The 16,388-nt window shown below is 49.1% G+C and overlaps 1 protein-coding gene across 12 annotated transcripts in view; it reads left to right on the plus strand.

The window, feature by feature from the left end:
- Nucleotides 1–16,388, plus strand: part of LOC119814114 (protocadherin gamma-A4) — a 170,993-nt gene that overhangs the window by 151,917 nt on the left and 2,688 nt on the right. For all 12 annotated transcript variants that reach the window (XM_038329453.1, XM_038329454.1, XM_038329459.1 and 9 more), the window contains exons 2-3: nt 2,767–2,825; nt 11,443–11,531. In XM_038329453.1, the coding sequence (XP_038185381.1) occupies nt 2,767–2,825; nt 11,443–11,531 (148 nt within the window). The remainder of the gene's footprint in view (nt 1–2,766; nt 2,826–11,442; nt 11,532–16,388) is intronic.

Raw genomic sequence — 16,388 nt, forward strand, 5'->3', positions numbered from 1 at the left:
CTATGGGGTTTTGATCTTGTACTCTGTTTGTACCGAGCTGACTGCATGTGAACATGGACAACAGGAGTGGTCGAGTCAGAGGTGGGCTTTTGAGCATCCAGGGGTGGTGGTGTTTACGGGCGAAAAGAAGTGGGCTAAACTCCTGTCCCCCCTACAGAAAAGGCTGGCGCCCCGCACAGGTACTGGTGAATTCACACTGACCTGACAGATGCTGGGGTCCCGCATGGAGGTCACCACAGACCCACGCTGCCAACCTCCTGGGCGCCGGCTCCAGTGCTATCTGCCACTCTTGAGGCTTTCTCCTCGGTTTCTCCCTACTCTCACGATCCGTGACGTCATCGTTTAACTTCAACTCTACTTATTCCAGCTCCAGCCAACCACTGCGGCCGCCAGGTGTTTGGCTAGGGCCGACTGGTTGTCCTCGGTGCTGATCACACCCAAGTGCCGCCCCTTCCCTCCCCAACTAGCCCCTCGGGTCTCACCGGAAGCGCACGCGGTTAACTAATACCTGGTGAGGTTCCCAGGTCACTCCTGCCCAGGATGAAGTCAGGACTCAGGAATTTCTCTCCAGCCCTCCCAACACGCCCCGCCCCCGCAGACGGGGTTACGTCTGCCCCTAACCACCTGAGGCAGGAGTGACACTGGCCCTCTGGGGTGGAACCTGTTAGCCCCAGGTCTGGCTGGCCCTGGGGCTCTGTACTGAGTCCCTCACTCTCAGCACCTGTGCCCCTCTTAAAATACAAGGCCTTGGTTGGCCAATAAGCAGTCCTAGGACTGCAGGCCTGGGACCCCGGTAGCAACAGCGACCCTTTCCTCCCCCTGCTCTGGGGATTCAAAACTAGGCTTTGGCTCCGTCGTAAATGTGCCCAGAGATCTGGGGTCAGGATTTGAGGAGGATGATCAGAGTACCTGAGACTCTTGACAAATCTGACTGATAGGAAACCACAGCCTCTGCCAGATGCCAGAGGCAGTCCTCAGAGCTGGGGGAACAGAAATGGCAAAAGCATATCTCCACAAACAAAGAAGCTTTTATTCAAAAAGTCTGTCCATTCTTCTCCACCCTGCCTCTGCTGTATGGGGTTTATATTTTTGAAACATCTCCAGATACTTCTGATAGTTGATTGAGAGAGTCCTACTACACACCTCCTTAAAGAGCCAGTAGCACTCGGGAAGCAGAGGCAGGAAAACCTCTGTTGAGTTTGATCAACAGAGAGAATTCCAGGACAGCCAGAGCTCTACAAAGAGACCCTGTCTTGAAAAACAAAACAAAATAGAAACAAAAGAACCAGAATATTTCATGTGCCCTCCTATGTTCCTGGATTGTTATTAGCCCAATAGCAATTACTTTCACAGAGGTCAAGAAAGTCGCTCAAATTCGGAATAAATGATACTAAAGAGTCTGATCCAGGTCTGTGGAACTTTAGTGTGTGCTTTGAATAGCTTGGCACTTGGAGTTTATAGATCTGGAAAAGAGATGGTTGGCCTCTGTTAGGATGAGACCAGATGGAGGGATGGAGTGCTTTCTTCCTTAGAACCTCAAATGCAGCAGAAAGTCTTTGGAGCTCTCCTTTCTCTGCAGCCCTCACTGAACAAACTTGCTCCTGCTCTTTCCACAGGGGTGTAGAGTTTTGCTAGGCTTCCCGTCTGATCACAATCCTGCACCCTCACGCACCTTCTGCTGTCAAAGGGGACGGTGGCTGAGGGTCTGCACCCTTCTCCATGGCAGCCCCAGAACAGTGCTCATGGCACCCGAGGCACCTTCTGGGTTCCACTCACACCGCTGTCACTTGGGAGTCTCAGTGTGAGTCACTGGCAAGTCCCGGGTCTTCCTTCTCCCCAGTGTAAAGTGAGATGCTCACACTCTCTTCCCCTGGGAGCCTGTGTGAGAATTAATTACCAGCCCGTCCCAGGAACTGGGAGAGACTTGACTGTAGGAGACTGTGTGCTGGGGTGATACCACATCCCCAGAAGGACCCGCGGAACTCGGAAATTAAGCGATGACCAGCAGAGCCCTGCAGATCAAGCTGGGCGCGAGAGCACTGCAGCTGGGGACTTGGAAGGCTCTTCTTGGAGACTGTAGAATGTGGTTCCTCTGAACTCCATCCCAGCCATTTTCTCTGCCTTGGACAGAGCTGCCTTGTTCTATCTCCTTAGTCACGGGCCATTGTGTGGCATGAAGTTCTGGGGGTGAGAGGCATCCCGGGGCTTGGATGCCCTATAAAGGCCCAGGCTGGCATGACTCCTAAATTAATAATGTATTTAGCTGTGGGAAGAGGTCTTTGAGAGCGAGGGCCTGGAGGAGGTGCCCCTTTGAATGTGTCACTTCGCAACTTGGCACGAAAAGGGTTATCCAGAGCAGCAGCCATCTTGCTGCAGCCGATGCTTTGTTCCCAGCTGAGGAACTGAATGGCTCCTTTCTAGGGCTGGTGGATTTTAAAAGCCTCTCTGCTATTTGAGGAGGGGGCGCTTTGCTGCACTTTTCCCCCAGCTCCACAGAAGACACTTTTTCAGTCCTTGAATTTTGGCTCAGATGTTCTGAGTCTGGGACAGGAAAAAGGGGATCCATTTCTTCAGCAAAGAAATATGTGTTTATTCACAGTGATCCTAAGAAATATTTTGTTAGTCTCTGTGTTGGTTCTCCCCACCCGTCCCCCATCTCATCCCCTTTCCTTCTTCCTTTGCCCGCTCCCCACCCCCATCCCCAGGGATCCGTAGCCTCTCACGGCTGTTGGGTACTCAGCCACTCTCCCTCTGTTTTCTCCACAGCAAGCCCCGCCCAACACCGACTGGCGTTTCTCTCAAGCCCAGAGACCCGGCACAAGCGGGTAGGTGACAGAATCTCCAGCCCACCCTCTTCTCTGCGGCATTTTCTCGGTGATGACGTGGGAGGAGATGAGGGGAGGGCTCGATATTTTTATTTTCTACAAATGGCTTATTCCCTCATTTCACGATTTCAAGGAGGCTTTTGTGTCTTGGGTGCTGCTCCACAGACCCCCAGGAAGAAGAGATGACTACTCCACCTACTTTGGAAGAATAATTCACCCACTCACCCTGTTCCTTCTCCCAGTCACAAGCACATTTTCCTATCTCCCGAAGGCTCCATAGGACCCAGGGATAGACGGGTGGGGGTGGGGTGAGGAGGGTTTTCTGTACCTATCCATTGTTTACATTCTTCTCTCCTGGTTGAGCCTGGCTCTAGCCTGACCTGCCACTGGAGCCGAGGAAATGGGGCAAGAGAAAAGCAGGCTGTCCCCAGTCAGAACCTGGAGGAAAATGGAGGAGAGAGGGGGTGGCGAGCTGTGGAAAAAGGAAATTGCACAGCTGGAGGTGGTACTGCTTATAAAATGATACAGTCTCATGACAACAGGAGAAACAGGAAGCTGTCCTAGGGCTCCCTCACTCTGCTTCTCCAGCTGCCTCCTGACCCCACACTTGTCCTGCCCTGTCTGCTTACCAGATTTTGTCTCTGCCTCCTCTCTTTCCAGCCCACATCCTCCCCCAAAGTCTCTGTCTCAGTTTGCGGTCTCCGCCTCTCCCTTTCTCCATCTCTGACACCTGTGTCACCTTGCCCTGGTCTGCACCTTTCCTGTACTGTGCCTTCCGTGGCACAGTGCTCAATACAATTGGAAGGAAGGAGACATCAACTCTTCCTAGTGCCAGACTGTTTTTCCTTTCTCTCTGTCCCTTGTTCTCTTTTGTTTTTCTCCCGTTCCAATTATTTCCTGTGTCACTGTGGCCTTCTATCTGTGTTCCATCCTCCCATCCTCCTCTTTCTTTCTTTCCGTTTCCCTTTATGTTCTAAGGCTTACTGTCTCACTCAGTCTCTGTGTCTATTCTGTTTCTCATTCAGAGTCAGTCTCTCTCTCTCTCTCTCTCTCTCTCTCTCTCTCTCTCTCTCTCTGCCACACACACACACACACACACACACACACACACACACACAAAATCCCTGTCCCTCATTTCTCATTTCTTGGCATTTGTGGGCAAGTCGGCACCCAAATGCCTCCTTCTCCCGCCCTCCACACTTGGAGTCTTTGATAGCTGCCCTCCACCACTCCTCCTCCCACCCTGGCTGCCCCAGCTGCTCTTTTCAGTCGGGTATAAATTCCTGCTGAGACAGGAACCCCCTATGGGGGTGGGGGAGGAGGGTGGACTTCAGCAGAAAGACCTTCAGTTGGTCTGAGGGGCATGGGGTGGATCTGGGCCAGCCTGCTAGGCAGAAGCCAGGAGCTGAGAAGAGTTGGTTCAGGAAGGGAAGCAAAGCTTGGGCTTGCTCCCTTTCTATGTTTATTCAACATGCTAAGATGGTGAATTTTGGGGCTTCCATGCTGCTTCCTCCTCAGGGGCCAAACCCTAGCTACAAGAATCCAGAAGCCTTGAGTACAAATTCCAGCTCCTAGGCATGCGCAGGCTTGTCTGCAGCGGCAGGAATGCAAAGAACTTCCTAGAAGGCCCCTAAAAGGCAGCCAGAAAAAAAAGGCTGGGGCTGCTGTTGCCCCTGCTTTGACCCAAGCTGTTTCCTTTTTCCTTGCTGGCGTTGCCAGCCTTCTGTAGGTTGTTCTTATACTCATTTACTGAGTTTTTATTGAGCATTTACTATGAGCCAGGCACTGCGCTAACATGCTTGTAAGAATGAACAAGCAGACACCCATCGAAACTCTAAAGTTTCCAGTCCAATCGAGGAAAGAAAATGGACAACAAATCACACTAAACAAACAAACACACAAAAATGTCTAGTTACAAAATCCTTGAAGTTCATGGAAGAAGAGGATGAGTGGAATGGGGAGAGGAGATTAGGAAATGCTTCCAGGAAGGTGACGTTTGAGTTGCAGCAGCTTTGAGGCATGTTGTGCAATAATGCTCCTTCTACCCTGGCCCCGAAGCCACAGTTGTTGCTAATCTTGGAAGCCCCAACAGTTGCTTCTCATGTACCCCGGGGAGCATCTTTTCCCCTGCTGCAGGTCCCTCTCTTCAATGAGAGGCCCGGAGACCATGGCAGAGCTCTTAGGGAGATGAAAAAGCTCAGGAGACTCCCCCTCCCATAGCTAATTTGTTGCAGTTGGGACATTTTTGACTCCGCCCCAAAGTGGCCACGATGCAACAAAAGCATCGGTGTAATCCAGAGGCTCCAGCTTCCCTCCTTCGTTCATTTAGCCCTCAGCGAGGATCTTCTGCAGTTCATACATGGTGGGATAGGTAGAGATGGCCCCCAACCTCAGGAGTTGGCAGTGTGCTGAGTGTTGGGAAGGGCAGCCCGCCATTGGGATCTGACCTAGTCAGAGAGCAGAGAGACATCAGAAGGCAATGAGATGGGGAAATCTGAAGGATGAGTGTGAGTCAACCAGCTGAAGACAAGGAAGAACCTGGGTTCCTTCCGTAACCCAGGGCGAACTTTAAGGCAACACGAGTAGGCACACTGCCCAGACAAAAGGGCAAGAGTCACATTCCAAAGTTCTTTGCTAGTTGATGCTTCTCCTTCCCACACTGTGCCTTCTCAGGTCATCCTTCTGGCCTCTGATCCCAGCACAATGACTGTTCCAAGCCTTGAGTCCAAAAAGCTATTTCTCTCTTCCGGGCTGTAACCTGGGCTGTGCCTCGCTGTACAGCTGTTCGCAGAGTCTCGGGTACCAACCACCTTGTTCTCCTTCGTGTTCACATTATATTCCTCTCCAGCCTGGGAGTCCTTCCATTCCTCCACCGAGACACTGTCCCCCACCCACCCCACCCCACTGTCCCTTAGATTGGGCAGTTGTTCAACAAACAAATAACAGCTTTCTCCCCGCTCCTCATAAAATAGTACATTCTCGGGGCTGGAGAGTTGGCTCGGGCTCAGAGGTTTAGAGTCCTTGCTACTCTGCCAGAGACCAGAGTTCAGTTCCCAGAACATATATTTCAGCAGCTCAAGAGAGATAGAAAAATAGGAGATACAGAAAAAAAAGAGAAACTTCCCCATAATCTAGGAAAAACTATTAACATTTTTTGGTTTTGTTTTCAAGACAGGGTTTCTCTGTGTTGCCTTGGCTGTCCTAGAACTCACTCTGTAACCTCAGACTCACAGAGATCCACCTGCCTCTGCCTCCCAAGTGCTGGGATTAAAGGCGTGTGACATCACTGCCTTATACTAACATTTTAGTATAGAAAAAGAAGTATAGATATGAAAATAGACAATGCCCAAAGCTCTCAGGTCCTACCATTCAACCCTGACTCTCTGTACTGTCTCTGGTGCTGCTGAGATCCCCACACTGTGCCCCCTTGGATTATTTCTCAAAACAAATCCCAAACATTACAGAATTTCATCTGGGATTTTCCGGTCTTTTTTTTTTTTTTTTTAATCAGATGTTCTGGTGAATGTCTTTAATCTCAGTACTCTGGAGGCCGAGGCAGGCAGATCTCTGTAGGTTTGAGGCCAGCCTGGTCTACATAGTGAGTTCCAGGATAACCAAGGCTACATAGAGACTGTGTCTAGAAAAAAAAGAAAGATTTAAAAAAATATATGCATATTTAAGTCAGGCAGTGGTGGTGCACATCGTTAATCCCAGCACTTGGGAGGCAGAGGCTAGTGGATTTCTGTGAATTTGAGGCCAGCCTGGTCTACAAAGAGAGTTCCAGGACAGCCAGGAATACACAGAGAAACCATGTCTCAAAAAACCAATATATGTATGTGTGTGTTATATATATGTTAAATATATATATATATATATATTTGCATTTGGTTTGGTGTCTCCTAAGTCTCTTAATCCTTTTTAGTATAAATGTTCCTTTTCCACCATTTTTGTCTTTTGGTTGCAATTTATTCATTGAGTCATTAACATATTCATTATGTATCTTTCTAAGCATTTTTATTTCTATAGTCAAGCTGCATACATAAGCTTCTTTTTAAAAGTCTGACAAACTTGTTCACAATGGGAATTTTCATTACCAGTCAGCTGTTATATTTCTTACCTTTTTTAAAAAATAGGAATTGAAAAAAAAAACTAAAAAATTAAATAGGAATTGAGGTCATCTTTCCATTATTACTGAAGCCTATTTTTTCTTCCTTATAACATGTCAGAAGAATTCCTCCATATCAGTAGAAACTCTTCAGAAGTCTTTTAAGTGTTGCATAACAGTACCTCATGTGGATAGATATGGATATTTTCAGGTGCTAATAGATTCTTGCTATGCTAACTAAATAAACATTCCTTAACGTTTTAGCGTGATTAAGTACAGACTGTTGTCAGTGTGGCTTTCCCTGGCTTCTCACTTTTTCTTAGCTTAACACAGGTAATATTTTATCGCAGCACAGCCCGTATATGCCCCTCCCAGCCTCCGCACACAGGGAAAACCAGAATACATGGGTGCTTGGGAAATGGGCTCTTAAAGCAGTCCGCCTCCTTCATGTTTACTTTCGTCTCCAAATCTTGGGAAAGCCCCCTGAATCTGCTCCTAGGGATCCAGGGGCGCCTTATTGAAGCCAAGTTTCCCTGTGTGAGATCATCATGGGCTTTGGGGTCATTTTAGGCCAGCTGGGAGTTGCAGTTCTCTCGCTTAACTAGCTGTGCATGACTCTGAGAAGGCCTTCAAGCCTTTCTTTCATCTGCCAGAAAGCAGGGATAATCACAACCCTTATCGGCAGGTTGCTTCTAAGGATGAACTAGATGGTGAACATGGCCCAGGAGGCCCAGGGCTCAGAGCCGCCCCCGCTCCCCACCCTCCCCCAATCCGGGTCGTTTCTTGCCCAGCTGCAGAAAGCTGGCAGCCTGCCCACCTGTTTGGCCTCTAGCCTTCAAGCATTTTCCTGCCAGTCCGCCAGCCACGGTTCGAGGCCACCCTGGCACTCTCCGTTTTCCCTAGGCAGCACTATCCATTGCCAGGGCACCTCCCACGCTGGGTTACCTCCACCCGTGTTCTCCCCACACCTTCAGCAGCCCCCGAGCTCAGTCTGATGAGACTGAAGGTTCCTGGGCTGCACGAAGACAAGGGTTTTCCTGTCCTCTTAAGAGGACCCTCACACCCTCCATCCTTGCCCAGGAGCAAGAATGAGTTTCACATAGTTAAATCTCACCATGGCAACCTAGCACCCCAGGAGCATTCCAGAATTCTGAGGAGAAAGCCAAAATGGTTTTTTTTGCTTCCGTAAGCAGTGCACCCCCACCTCCCACCCCTCACCCAAGTTACTGAGGACAAGGGCATGTCCCTCCCCTGCCTTGAGAGCTGAGGACATAGCCACCTCACCCCACCCCACCCCACCCCACCCCACCCCATCCCCTGAGCACCTTGTGAGCTGTCTTCCACACCCCTGCCTTCTAGGTGACTCGCTTTACCCTCAGGTTTAACCTTAAAATGTCTCAAACCTATCCAAAAGTTGAAAGGACAGTATGCTAAAGTACATAGTCTTGTGTTAAAATAAAAAAGCAAAAGCACCTAATTTACTGTTCACTTGAACAGGAAGGTGCACGCACGCACGCACAGGAAGGTGCACGCACTCGCAGGAAGGTGCAGGCACGCACAGGAAGGTGCACGCACGCACGGGAAGCACAGGTTCTTCCTTTGGGAGCTATGTAAAAGGACCGCCGCCATCACATTTGACTCCTATGAAATCACAGAAATAATGGTCATTTTTGAGGACGTTAACATTGATACTGTAAGGCACAGTCCACTAGCAAGCCTTCCCACATGCTCTCACTATAGCCTTTTAATCTGCTTTTTAAATTAAATTTAGAATTTGATCAAGGAGCATGAATTACATTTGCCAGTCTCTTCCTTCTGCTTTAATCAGAACAGCCTCCTTACCTTTGTTTTTATGACATAGATACTTTTACTCTTTTTCTTTCCAAATTTATTTTTATTCTATGTGCGTTTGTGTTTTGCCATGGTGTCGGGTCCCTTGAAACTGGAATTGCAGACAGTTGTGAGCGGTCATGTGGGTGCTGGGAGTTGAACCCAGGGTCCTTTGGAAGAGCAGTCAGTGCTCTTAACCACTGAAGCATCTTTCCAGTGACATAGATACTTTTTTTTTTCTTTTTCGAGACAGGGTTTCCCTGTAGTTTCTAGAGCCTGTCCTGGAACTAGCTCTTATAGACCAGGCTGGCCTCGAACTCAGAGATCCACCTGACTCTGCCTCCCGAGTGCTGGGATTAAAGGCGTGGGCCACCATCGCCTGGCTACATAGATACTTTTAAAGCTTCCAGACCAGTAGTCTTTTAAATGCCCATAGTCTGGGTTTGTTGATTCTTTTGGCTAAACAGCAACATAACTCAACAGTCTCAGCAGGAACATTCCATGGGTGGTATTCTGGACTGACCACTGACCACATCAGGAAGCACTTACTGTCAGTTTGTCCTGTTAGCAACTTTTGGCATCTGTTTGCCTTGTTATCAGAATTGTTTGTTCACTTGGTAGAAGTTGTCTCCCCAGGCTTCTTCATTATGGCTATTTTCATTTTTGTCTTATCTCTTTTGAAACAAGCTCTCTCTATGTGGCCCAGACTCACCTCTAACTTTGGGGCTCAACTGATTAACCCACCTCGGCCTCTGCAGCGCTGGGATTACAGATACCCATCACAGTGTCCAGCCTTATAAAGCTATTTTTATCTCTTTATCTACTGCTAGGCAAGCACTCTACTGCAGAACCAGTCTTGGGTTTTTTTTTAAGACTGGGTCTTTCTGTATAACCAGGCTGGCCTTAAACTCAGTCTTCCTCCCTCAGCCTCCAGGGTTACATACATACACGCATGCACACACACTCACACGGGCTTTCTTCCAGGGTTACACACACGTGCACGAGTACATGCGCTTTCTTCCACTCTTCAAGATCTGTCCTGAAGCCTTTTCCTCAATGCCAAACTTTTTTTATTTCATAGGGACCCGATTCTCCCGTGAGCTCTTCTCATTCATTCAAGCAACTTTTTTTTTTTTTATTATTATGTATACAGCATTTCTTCCATGTGTGCCCGCAGGCCAGAAGAGGGCACCACATCTCATTATAGATGACTGTGAGCCACCATGTGGTTGCTGGGAATTGAACTCATGACCTCTGGAAGAGCAGTCAGTGCTCTTAACCTCTGAGCCATCTCTCCAGCACCATTCTTTTTTTTTTTTTTTTTTTTCATTCAAGCAACTTTTATTTATTTACTTGTTTGAGGCAAATTTATCCCTATGCAGCTCAGACTGATCTCAAACTTTCAAAAATCTTCCTGTCTCAGCCTCCTGAGTGCTAGGATTATAGGCATGCACCACAAGGCCCAGCCAGGCAGTAATCCCCAGTTGACTGGGGGATCTTCTGTGAGCCAGATGGTGCCAATGTGGGACAGGGTATGTGTGGGGCAAGATAGGTGTGCGATTTCTTTCCTCGCACCTGCAAACTAGAATAATTTGATCTTTGAAAATCCATATGATGGCTAGGTATGGATGGATATACCTGTAATCCCAGCACTCATGAGGCTGAGGCAGGAGAATTACTGTGAGTTTGAGGCCCACATAGGTTATATGAGTTGTAGGCCAGCCTGGCGTACATAGTGAGACTGTCATGAAAACAAACAAAAGACAGACAGACAGACAGACAGACAGAGAGGAAGGAAGGAAGGAGACATGGAAATTGTCACCATGGGAAGGTCCACAATGAATTGCGATTTCTTAGCACTCTTTGGTTTTAGAGGCATGAGTCACTTCATGCTTTCAATGCACAGTGTTTCCCAGTGAACTAAAGAAGCCCAGGTGCTCAGGCTTCCTACCGAGCGTTAGAGTAGGAGGCTGGCACTGGCCCCCAAGCCACAGAGGTCAGTGTAGCAAAGGAACAGATGGGACACCAGTAGTTCCAGGACCACACAGCAGGGCACAGCCTAGCCCGGTGAATTTTAGAATCCCCTGGGACACGTTTTATCTACATTGCTAAAACAAAGGCTGTGGTTTGATCTGGGGATCAGCAAGAGAGAGCTTGAGAGGGAAGTCACTGGGAAACTGGCCAGAGCCGGGAAGGTGTGCTTGTAAAACAGGACAGACAGTGTGGTGTGACTGTAGAGTTTATACCGAAGGCTTAGGGACCGAGCAGATCTGAGTTGGGGAAACTGCTGTTGGGTTACTTAGGGCTGAGTGTTTTCCTGGTATTTTCCTCTCTTATTCCCGGCCCTTCCTCTAGCTATGGAACATCCCCTCAAATTGTCTTCTTCCGCTGTCCTCAGAAGATGGTCTGATGTCTCAGGCTGCGACAGTGGTTGCAACCTATCTTGAAGAAAGGAAGCATGGCATTCATTTAATGCACCTGAAACAGCAAAGAGTGGGTCCGGGGAATGGACTCACTGGGGTTGGCTTCTGAGGGATTATATAAACTCCCCACTCCACTTGGAAACAGGTCTTAGGTATGGGGTGGGGATAAGGCACTAGATTTGGGAACCCCAGGAAGAGACTCGGGGAGAATGAGCAGGGCTGGCCTTGGATACTGCTGACCATTTAACTGTCTCCCCAGCTCCCAAAATGGTGATGAAACCGGCACCTGGCCCAACAACCAGTTTGATACAGAGATGCTGCAAGCCATGATCTTGGCCTCTGCCAGTGGTAAGTGGTACCCATGGGTGTAAGAGGATGGGAGACTGAGGGAGGGGTGCTGCCATCATAGCTATAGATGGGGTATAAGTCTGTGTGACTTCTCTGGAAGATCAGGCAATCTTCCATGACCTACCTCCAGGTTGAGGGATAACAAAGGGATTGAGAGGTCCGAAAATGCCCAGAGCAGAGTGAGCAAGCAAAGCGAGTAGTCACAAGTCTAACTGGGAGCTGGGTGTGGAGACATACGTCTGTAATCTCAGTATTCTATAGGTTAAGGCAGGAGGATTGGGCCCAGCACGCGCCAGACCCCGTTAGTGGGTGTGGATATTCCCAGCAGATTACATCAGCCCACTCTTTTCTGCCCCCTCCCCTCCAGATCAGGACTGTAGTTTTCCCACAAGGCTAAGAAAGAACTTCAGTCATAACACTGATTCAGTCAGTGGTTATACATCAAGAGTCACATAGTCCTCTGCAGGGCAAACAGAATCAGCTCCCTAACACTAAAGAGCACAGACTTTGGAAGCAGGCCAATCTGGGTTCAAATCCTGCTTGTCCCCACTTAGGGATATGGCATTAGGTAAACTGTTAAGCCCCTGTAGGCTTTACTTTCGCTTATGAAATATTTATAGGTCTCACTGTGCTGTTTGAGGTCAAATATGAGGTCCTCAGCATAGGATTGGCAGACAGTAATTCTAGTAAGAGTGTTGTAATTGATTAGTCATTATCTTTATTGACCTGTAGAGATAAAACGAGAAAGGAAAAAAAGAAGAAGAAGAAGCACTTTTCTTTTGAGACAGGGCCTCCTGTAGCCAGGCTGATTTCCAACTCCTTGAGCATCTGAGGATGACCTTGAACTTCTGATCCTCCTGTCTCCACCTCCTGAGTGCTGGGGTTATAGCTGTGTGATACGCTGCCTGGTATATAAGGCGCTAGGGATCAGGCTTCCAGGACTTCGTACATGCTGGGCAAAGACATCCCAGAGTCAGAATCTAACTTCGGTTACACACATGTGTGAAGGTGCCACAGTAAAACTCATTACTTTGTATTCTAATCCAAAAAAAAATAAATTAAAATGGAAAAAATTATAAGAAAAGGAATCTAACACCTGTTGATAAGGTGTTAAAAACTTCCAGCCCAGGAAAATGAAGTCTACTGGAAACTTACCGAAGATTTTAAAGCCTTGGACTCAAACCTGAATCCATAGCTTTGCTCTTGTGTGTACAAGATTGAGAGGTACAAAGCCAGGAGAAATGCCCCCCTGTCATCATGGCAGGATGTGTGCCAGCCAAACTTTTAGGGCATGCTTCAACTAATCCTCTCTATAATGGTGAGATGTAGGGCAGAGCGATGTGAAATGCCCCTCACCTGGAGCGGAGCATCCCAGTATTCAGCAGAGCTGGGATTCAAACTCAGCTCTGCTCCCAGGGTCACCTTTGGCCTTTAGATCCAGCCTGTTTCCCTCCTAGTTGACTGGACCCTGAGGCTGAATTCTCCTGCTGTCCCCTGGATTATTCTCCCTGATTAGAGTTGCCAGATCAAATCTAGGGTTCCCAGTTAAATATAAATTTCAGATGAATATATCCTTTTTGGTTTTGTTGTTGTTCTTGTGTTCATTTTTTTTAAGTCAGTTTCTCTGTGTAGCCCTTGCTGTCCTGGAACTCACTCTGTAGATCAGGTTGGCCTCGAACCCAGAGATCTGCCTGCCTTTGCCTCTAGGATTAAAGGAAAACCCCACCACTGCCTGGGTTATATACAGTTTTAGTATAAATCCATTTTAAACTGTTTCACAAGGCAAACTGTATTAAAATTTTTCATCATTTACCCAAAGTTCAGAGATAGCTGGAAACCATATATTTTTACTTATGATTTATTAATCTTACCCTTGATTGTCTGTGAGAGCCAATGATGCCTAGCCTATGGCTGACCAATGGGTAGAGGAGGGGGAAAGATGCTGGGGGCTGTCAACCTCTTGTGACAGGGTTGAGATCCTTGAGAGACCAGTTGCAGGCACTGGGCCTGGGGAGGTGCCTTGTCCAGCTCTTGAGGGAAGTAAACAGGTCTCTTTAGCTTTTGTGGCCTTGAGCCCTAAGGCCAGAAAGCAGGCTTTTCAGCCCAAATCCAGATGCTAAAAACAGACTGGAAGCAGTATTTATGGCCCAAAACCTTCCCAGAAGGTCTCCCTGGAGCAGTGCCATGGCCGCGGGCAGGCTCCCCTGTCAGGGCTCCACCCTTGCAGCCCACACAGGACCTGACCCATGGCTGAGCCTGGGGCTCCGGGGAAATAGACTCCAGGGTGGAGGTGGCGGGGTCAAGCTCTCACTTTCACACCTACTTCCTAGTCTCCCGAGAGGCTCCTGGAGCCCAGCCCAGCGAGGGGAGAAGGGAGGGACCCTTGAAAGAGCTCTTAAATAAACCCTTGGGGGAGGTGCACCCAAAAGGAGGCTGCGGTTTTGCAGCTCCGCCAGCTCTGAACTCGCTTCCTTGGCTATCTCTGGCTATTGCTGTTGTGGAGTCTTTGTCTAACTAGGACTGGTAATATTAAGGGGACCAGGGGAGGGTGGTAATGAGTTTGGAGCTGGGGGAAGCCAGCACCCCTCCTCCAGCTAGAAGAGACCCTGCTCTTTGCATTCCTAAGTGCATGTCCTCTGCGACTAGGAGAAAACCCTGGTCCCTGCCTAGGCCAAGTCTTGGGGGGTAGGACATGACCGGAAGGTCAAAGTTAGCAATCCAGCTTCTTCCGCCCCCCTCCCCCACAGATCCAGAGACGGGCAAGCTGAGGTACACAGGCCCTGAGAGAAGATCACACAGCCACTTAAGGCCGAGCTGACGGGGCAGGCTCCACTGTTAGTCTCTGCTGCATGCAGCATCTCTATCTTCTCTCCCTTCTGATCCACCTCAATTTTAGACTTCCCTGTCACTCAGTTAAGCACTTCCTGTCTTTCTGCCAGTCCTCCTTCTCTATTCCCTCACATTCTTTCAACACACACACACACACACACACACACACACACACACACACACACACGAACACACGAACACCTATCTTCTTAAGCCCCTAAATCACTTTGGAATCCTGGCTCTTTGAAACTGGATCTAGGCCCTTCCCCCTTCCTTTCTCAGGCTGGCAGAGGCTGTCAGCTTGAGAGGAGGGGTGGGCCATGGAGGATTGCTACCTCCTGGAGTTAATTAGGGAAATGTCAGCAAATGAAAGGGCTGAGGGGGATGGGAGGGGGCAGCTGTTCCCTCCTCCCAGGCCTGCTTCCAGAAGGCCCTCAGCTCCAGGACTTTGGGGACTGGAAATAGAGAGCTGTGGGAACCCAGACACTGGATGGAGTGCGAGGCAGAGAGACCCTGGCACATCTCTCCTCTTCCTTTCCCTCTTACCCAAACTGGAACTTTCCTGTCTTGATTTCTCAGCCCCTGGTTGATGTCCAGAATTACTCAGCCTCCCTGGCTTTAGTCTGCTTGCTTCCAGGTCTAGGGTGGAGGCCGCAGCTAGGCGGTAAACTCTCGAGCTTTTAGTCAGGCTGGGCAGGGCCTTCCTGGGGCTTTAACTCTCTCTGCGTCGCAGAAGGTTTGAGAGCCTCCCGCTGGGAATCTGGGAGCCAAACTCCCATTTCCCTCCCCGCCATCAGCTCCAGGCATAGAGCACGGTGGACTGGCTGTCGCTGGATGACGAGGGTGACAAGGGGGGGCAGCTGTGCCCAGCATTTATTGAACACTTGTCAAGTGCCAGAGCATCGAGTGCCCTCTCATCTAATCCTCACGGCAGCCCCGGGATGGGTATTTCTGGGCTTCAGCTCTAATGCGGACTCAGATCCTCGGGCGATCTCATTACCATGCAAATCAGGGACCTGCATTTGGAGCAAGTGTGCCACTCCCAGATCCAGTTTCTTCTTCGGTTCAGTGGGAAGCTGGCCTAAGGGGCACCGAGTCACCTGCCTCAGGCCCTGAGCCCCACCCATCTGGGCTATCCCTAAGACATCTGTTCCTGGAGGGAGGGGCAACCTTCCTTTGCCCATTTCTTTGCCCCCAGAGCAAAGATATGGTCCAAGTTGGTGAAGGAGGTAAAGGTTCCTATTTCCGCCATTCAGAACCCGGAAGACGGAGTCCCACTGTAACACATAGTCTGCCACTGCCCTTCTCTCAGCCTTGGCTCCCTGTTTTAAGGACAGAGCAACCCCCCCCCCCCCATGCCTGACTAAGTGCTGTGTTGAGGTTTAAGTGACTACACACGTGCTTGCCACCAAGTCTGAAGTCCAACGCTGTCAAGAAGAGGGTGCAGCCAGGCCTGGTGTGGTCAGTGCCTATCATCTCAGCCTTCAGGAAATGGAGGCTGAAGGATTTCTAGTTTGAACCACCTGTGTTTTGTCTCTTGATTTCTCTCTCCCCCTAGCTCTTTATGCAAGGAGACTGCCTTGGTGACCTTTTTCTCCAAAAAACAAGCACAGAGGACATAGCTCAGCGCTGAGAATGCTTGTGCAAGGCCCATGGCGGGTCCTTAGCACTGGGAGTTGGGGGTAGTGGAGGACAGAAAAAGAAAATACTTCTGTTGGGCTGGCATGTTAACACATGTCTGTAATCCCAGTACTGCGGAAGCAGAGGTAGGCCTGGTCTAAATAGTTCCAGCGCTACACAGTGAGACCTTATTATTTTTGTTTTTTGTTTTTCAAGACAGAGTTTCTCTGTGTAGCCCTGGCTGTCTTGGAACTCTCTCTGTAAACCAGGTTAGCCTCAAACTATGAGATATGTCTGTTTCTGCCCCTGAGTTCTGGGATTAGAGGCATGCCCACCTACCCACCCCGACCTACCTAGTGTTAGACCTTGTGTTAAACAACAAGAAATGCCTGGCCATGGTGGAACATG

The sequence above is a fragment of the Arvicola amphibius genome, chromosome 5 (genome assembly GCF_903992535.2).
Source record: "Arvicola amphibius chromosome 5, mArvAmp1.2, whole genome shotgun sequence".
Classification (NCBI taxonomy): domain Eukaryota; kingdom Metazoa; phylum Chordata; class Mammalia; order Rodentia; family Cricetidae; genus Arvicola; species Arvicola amphibius.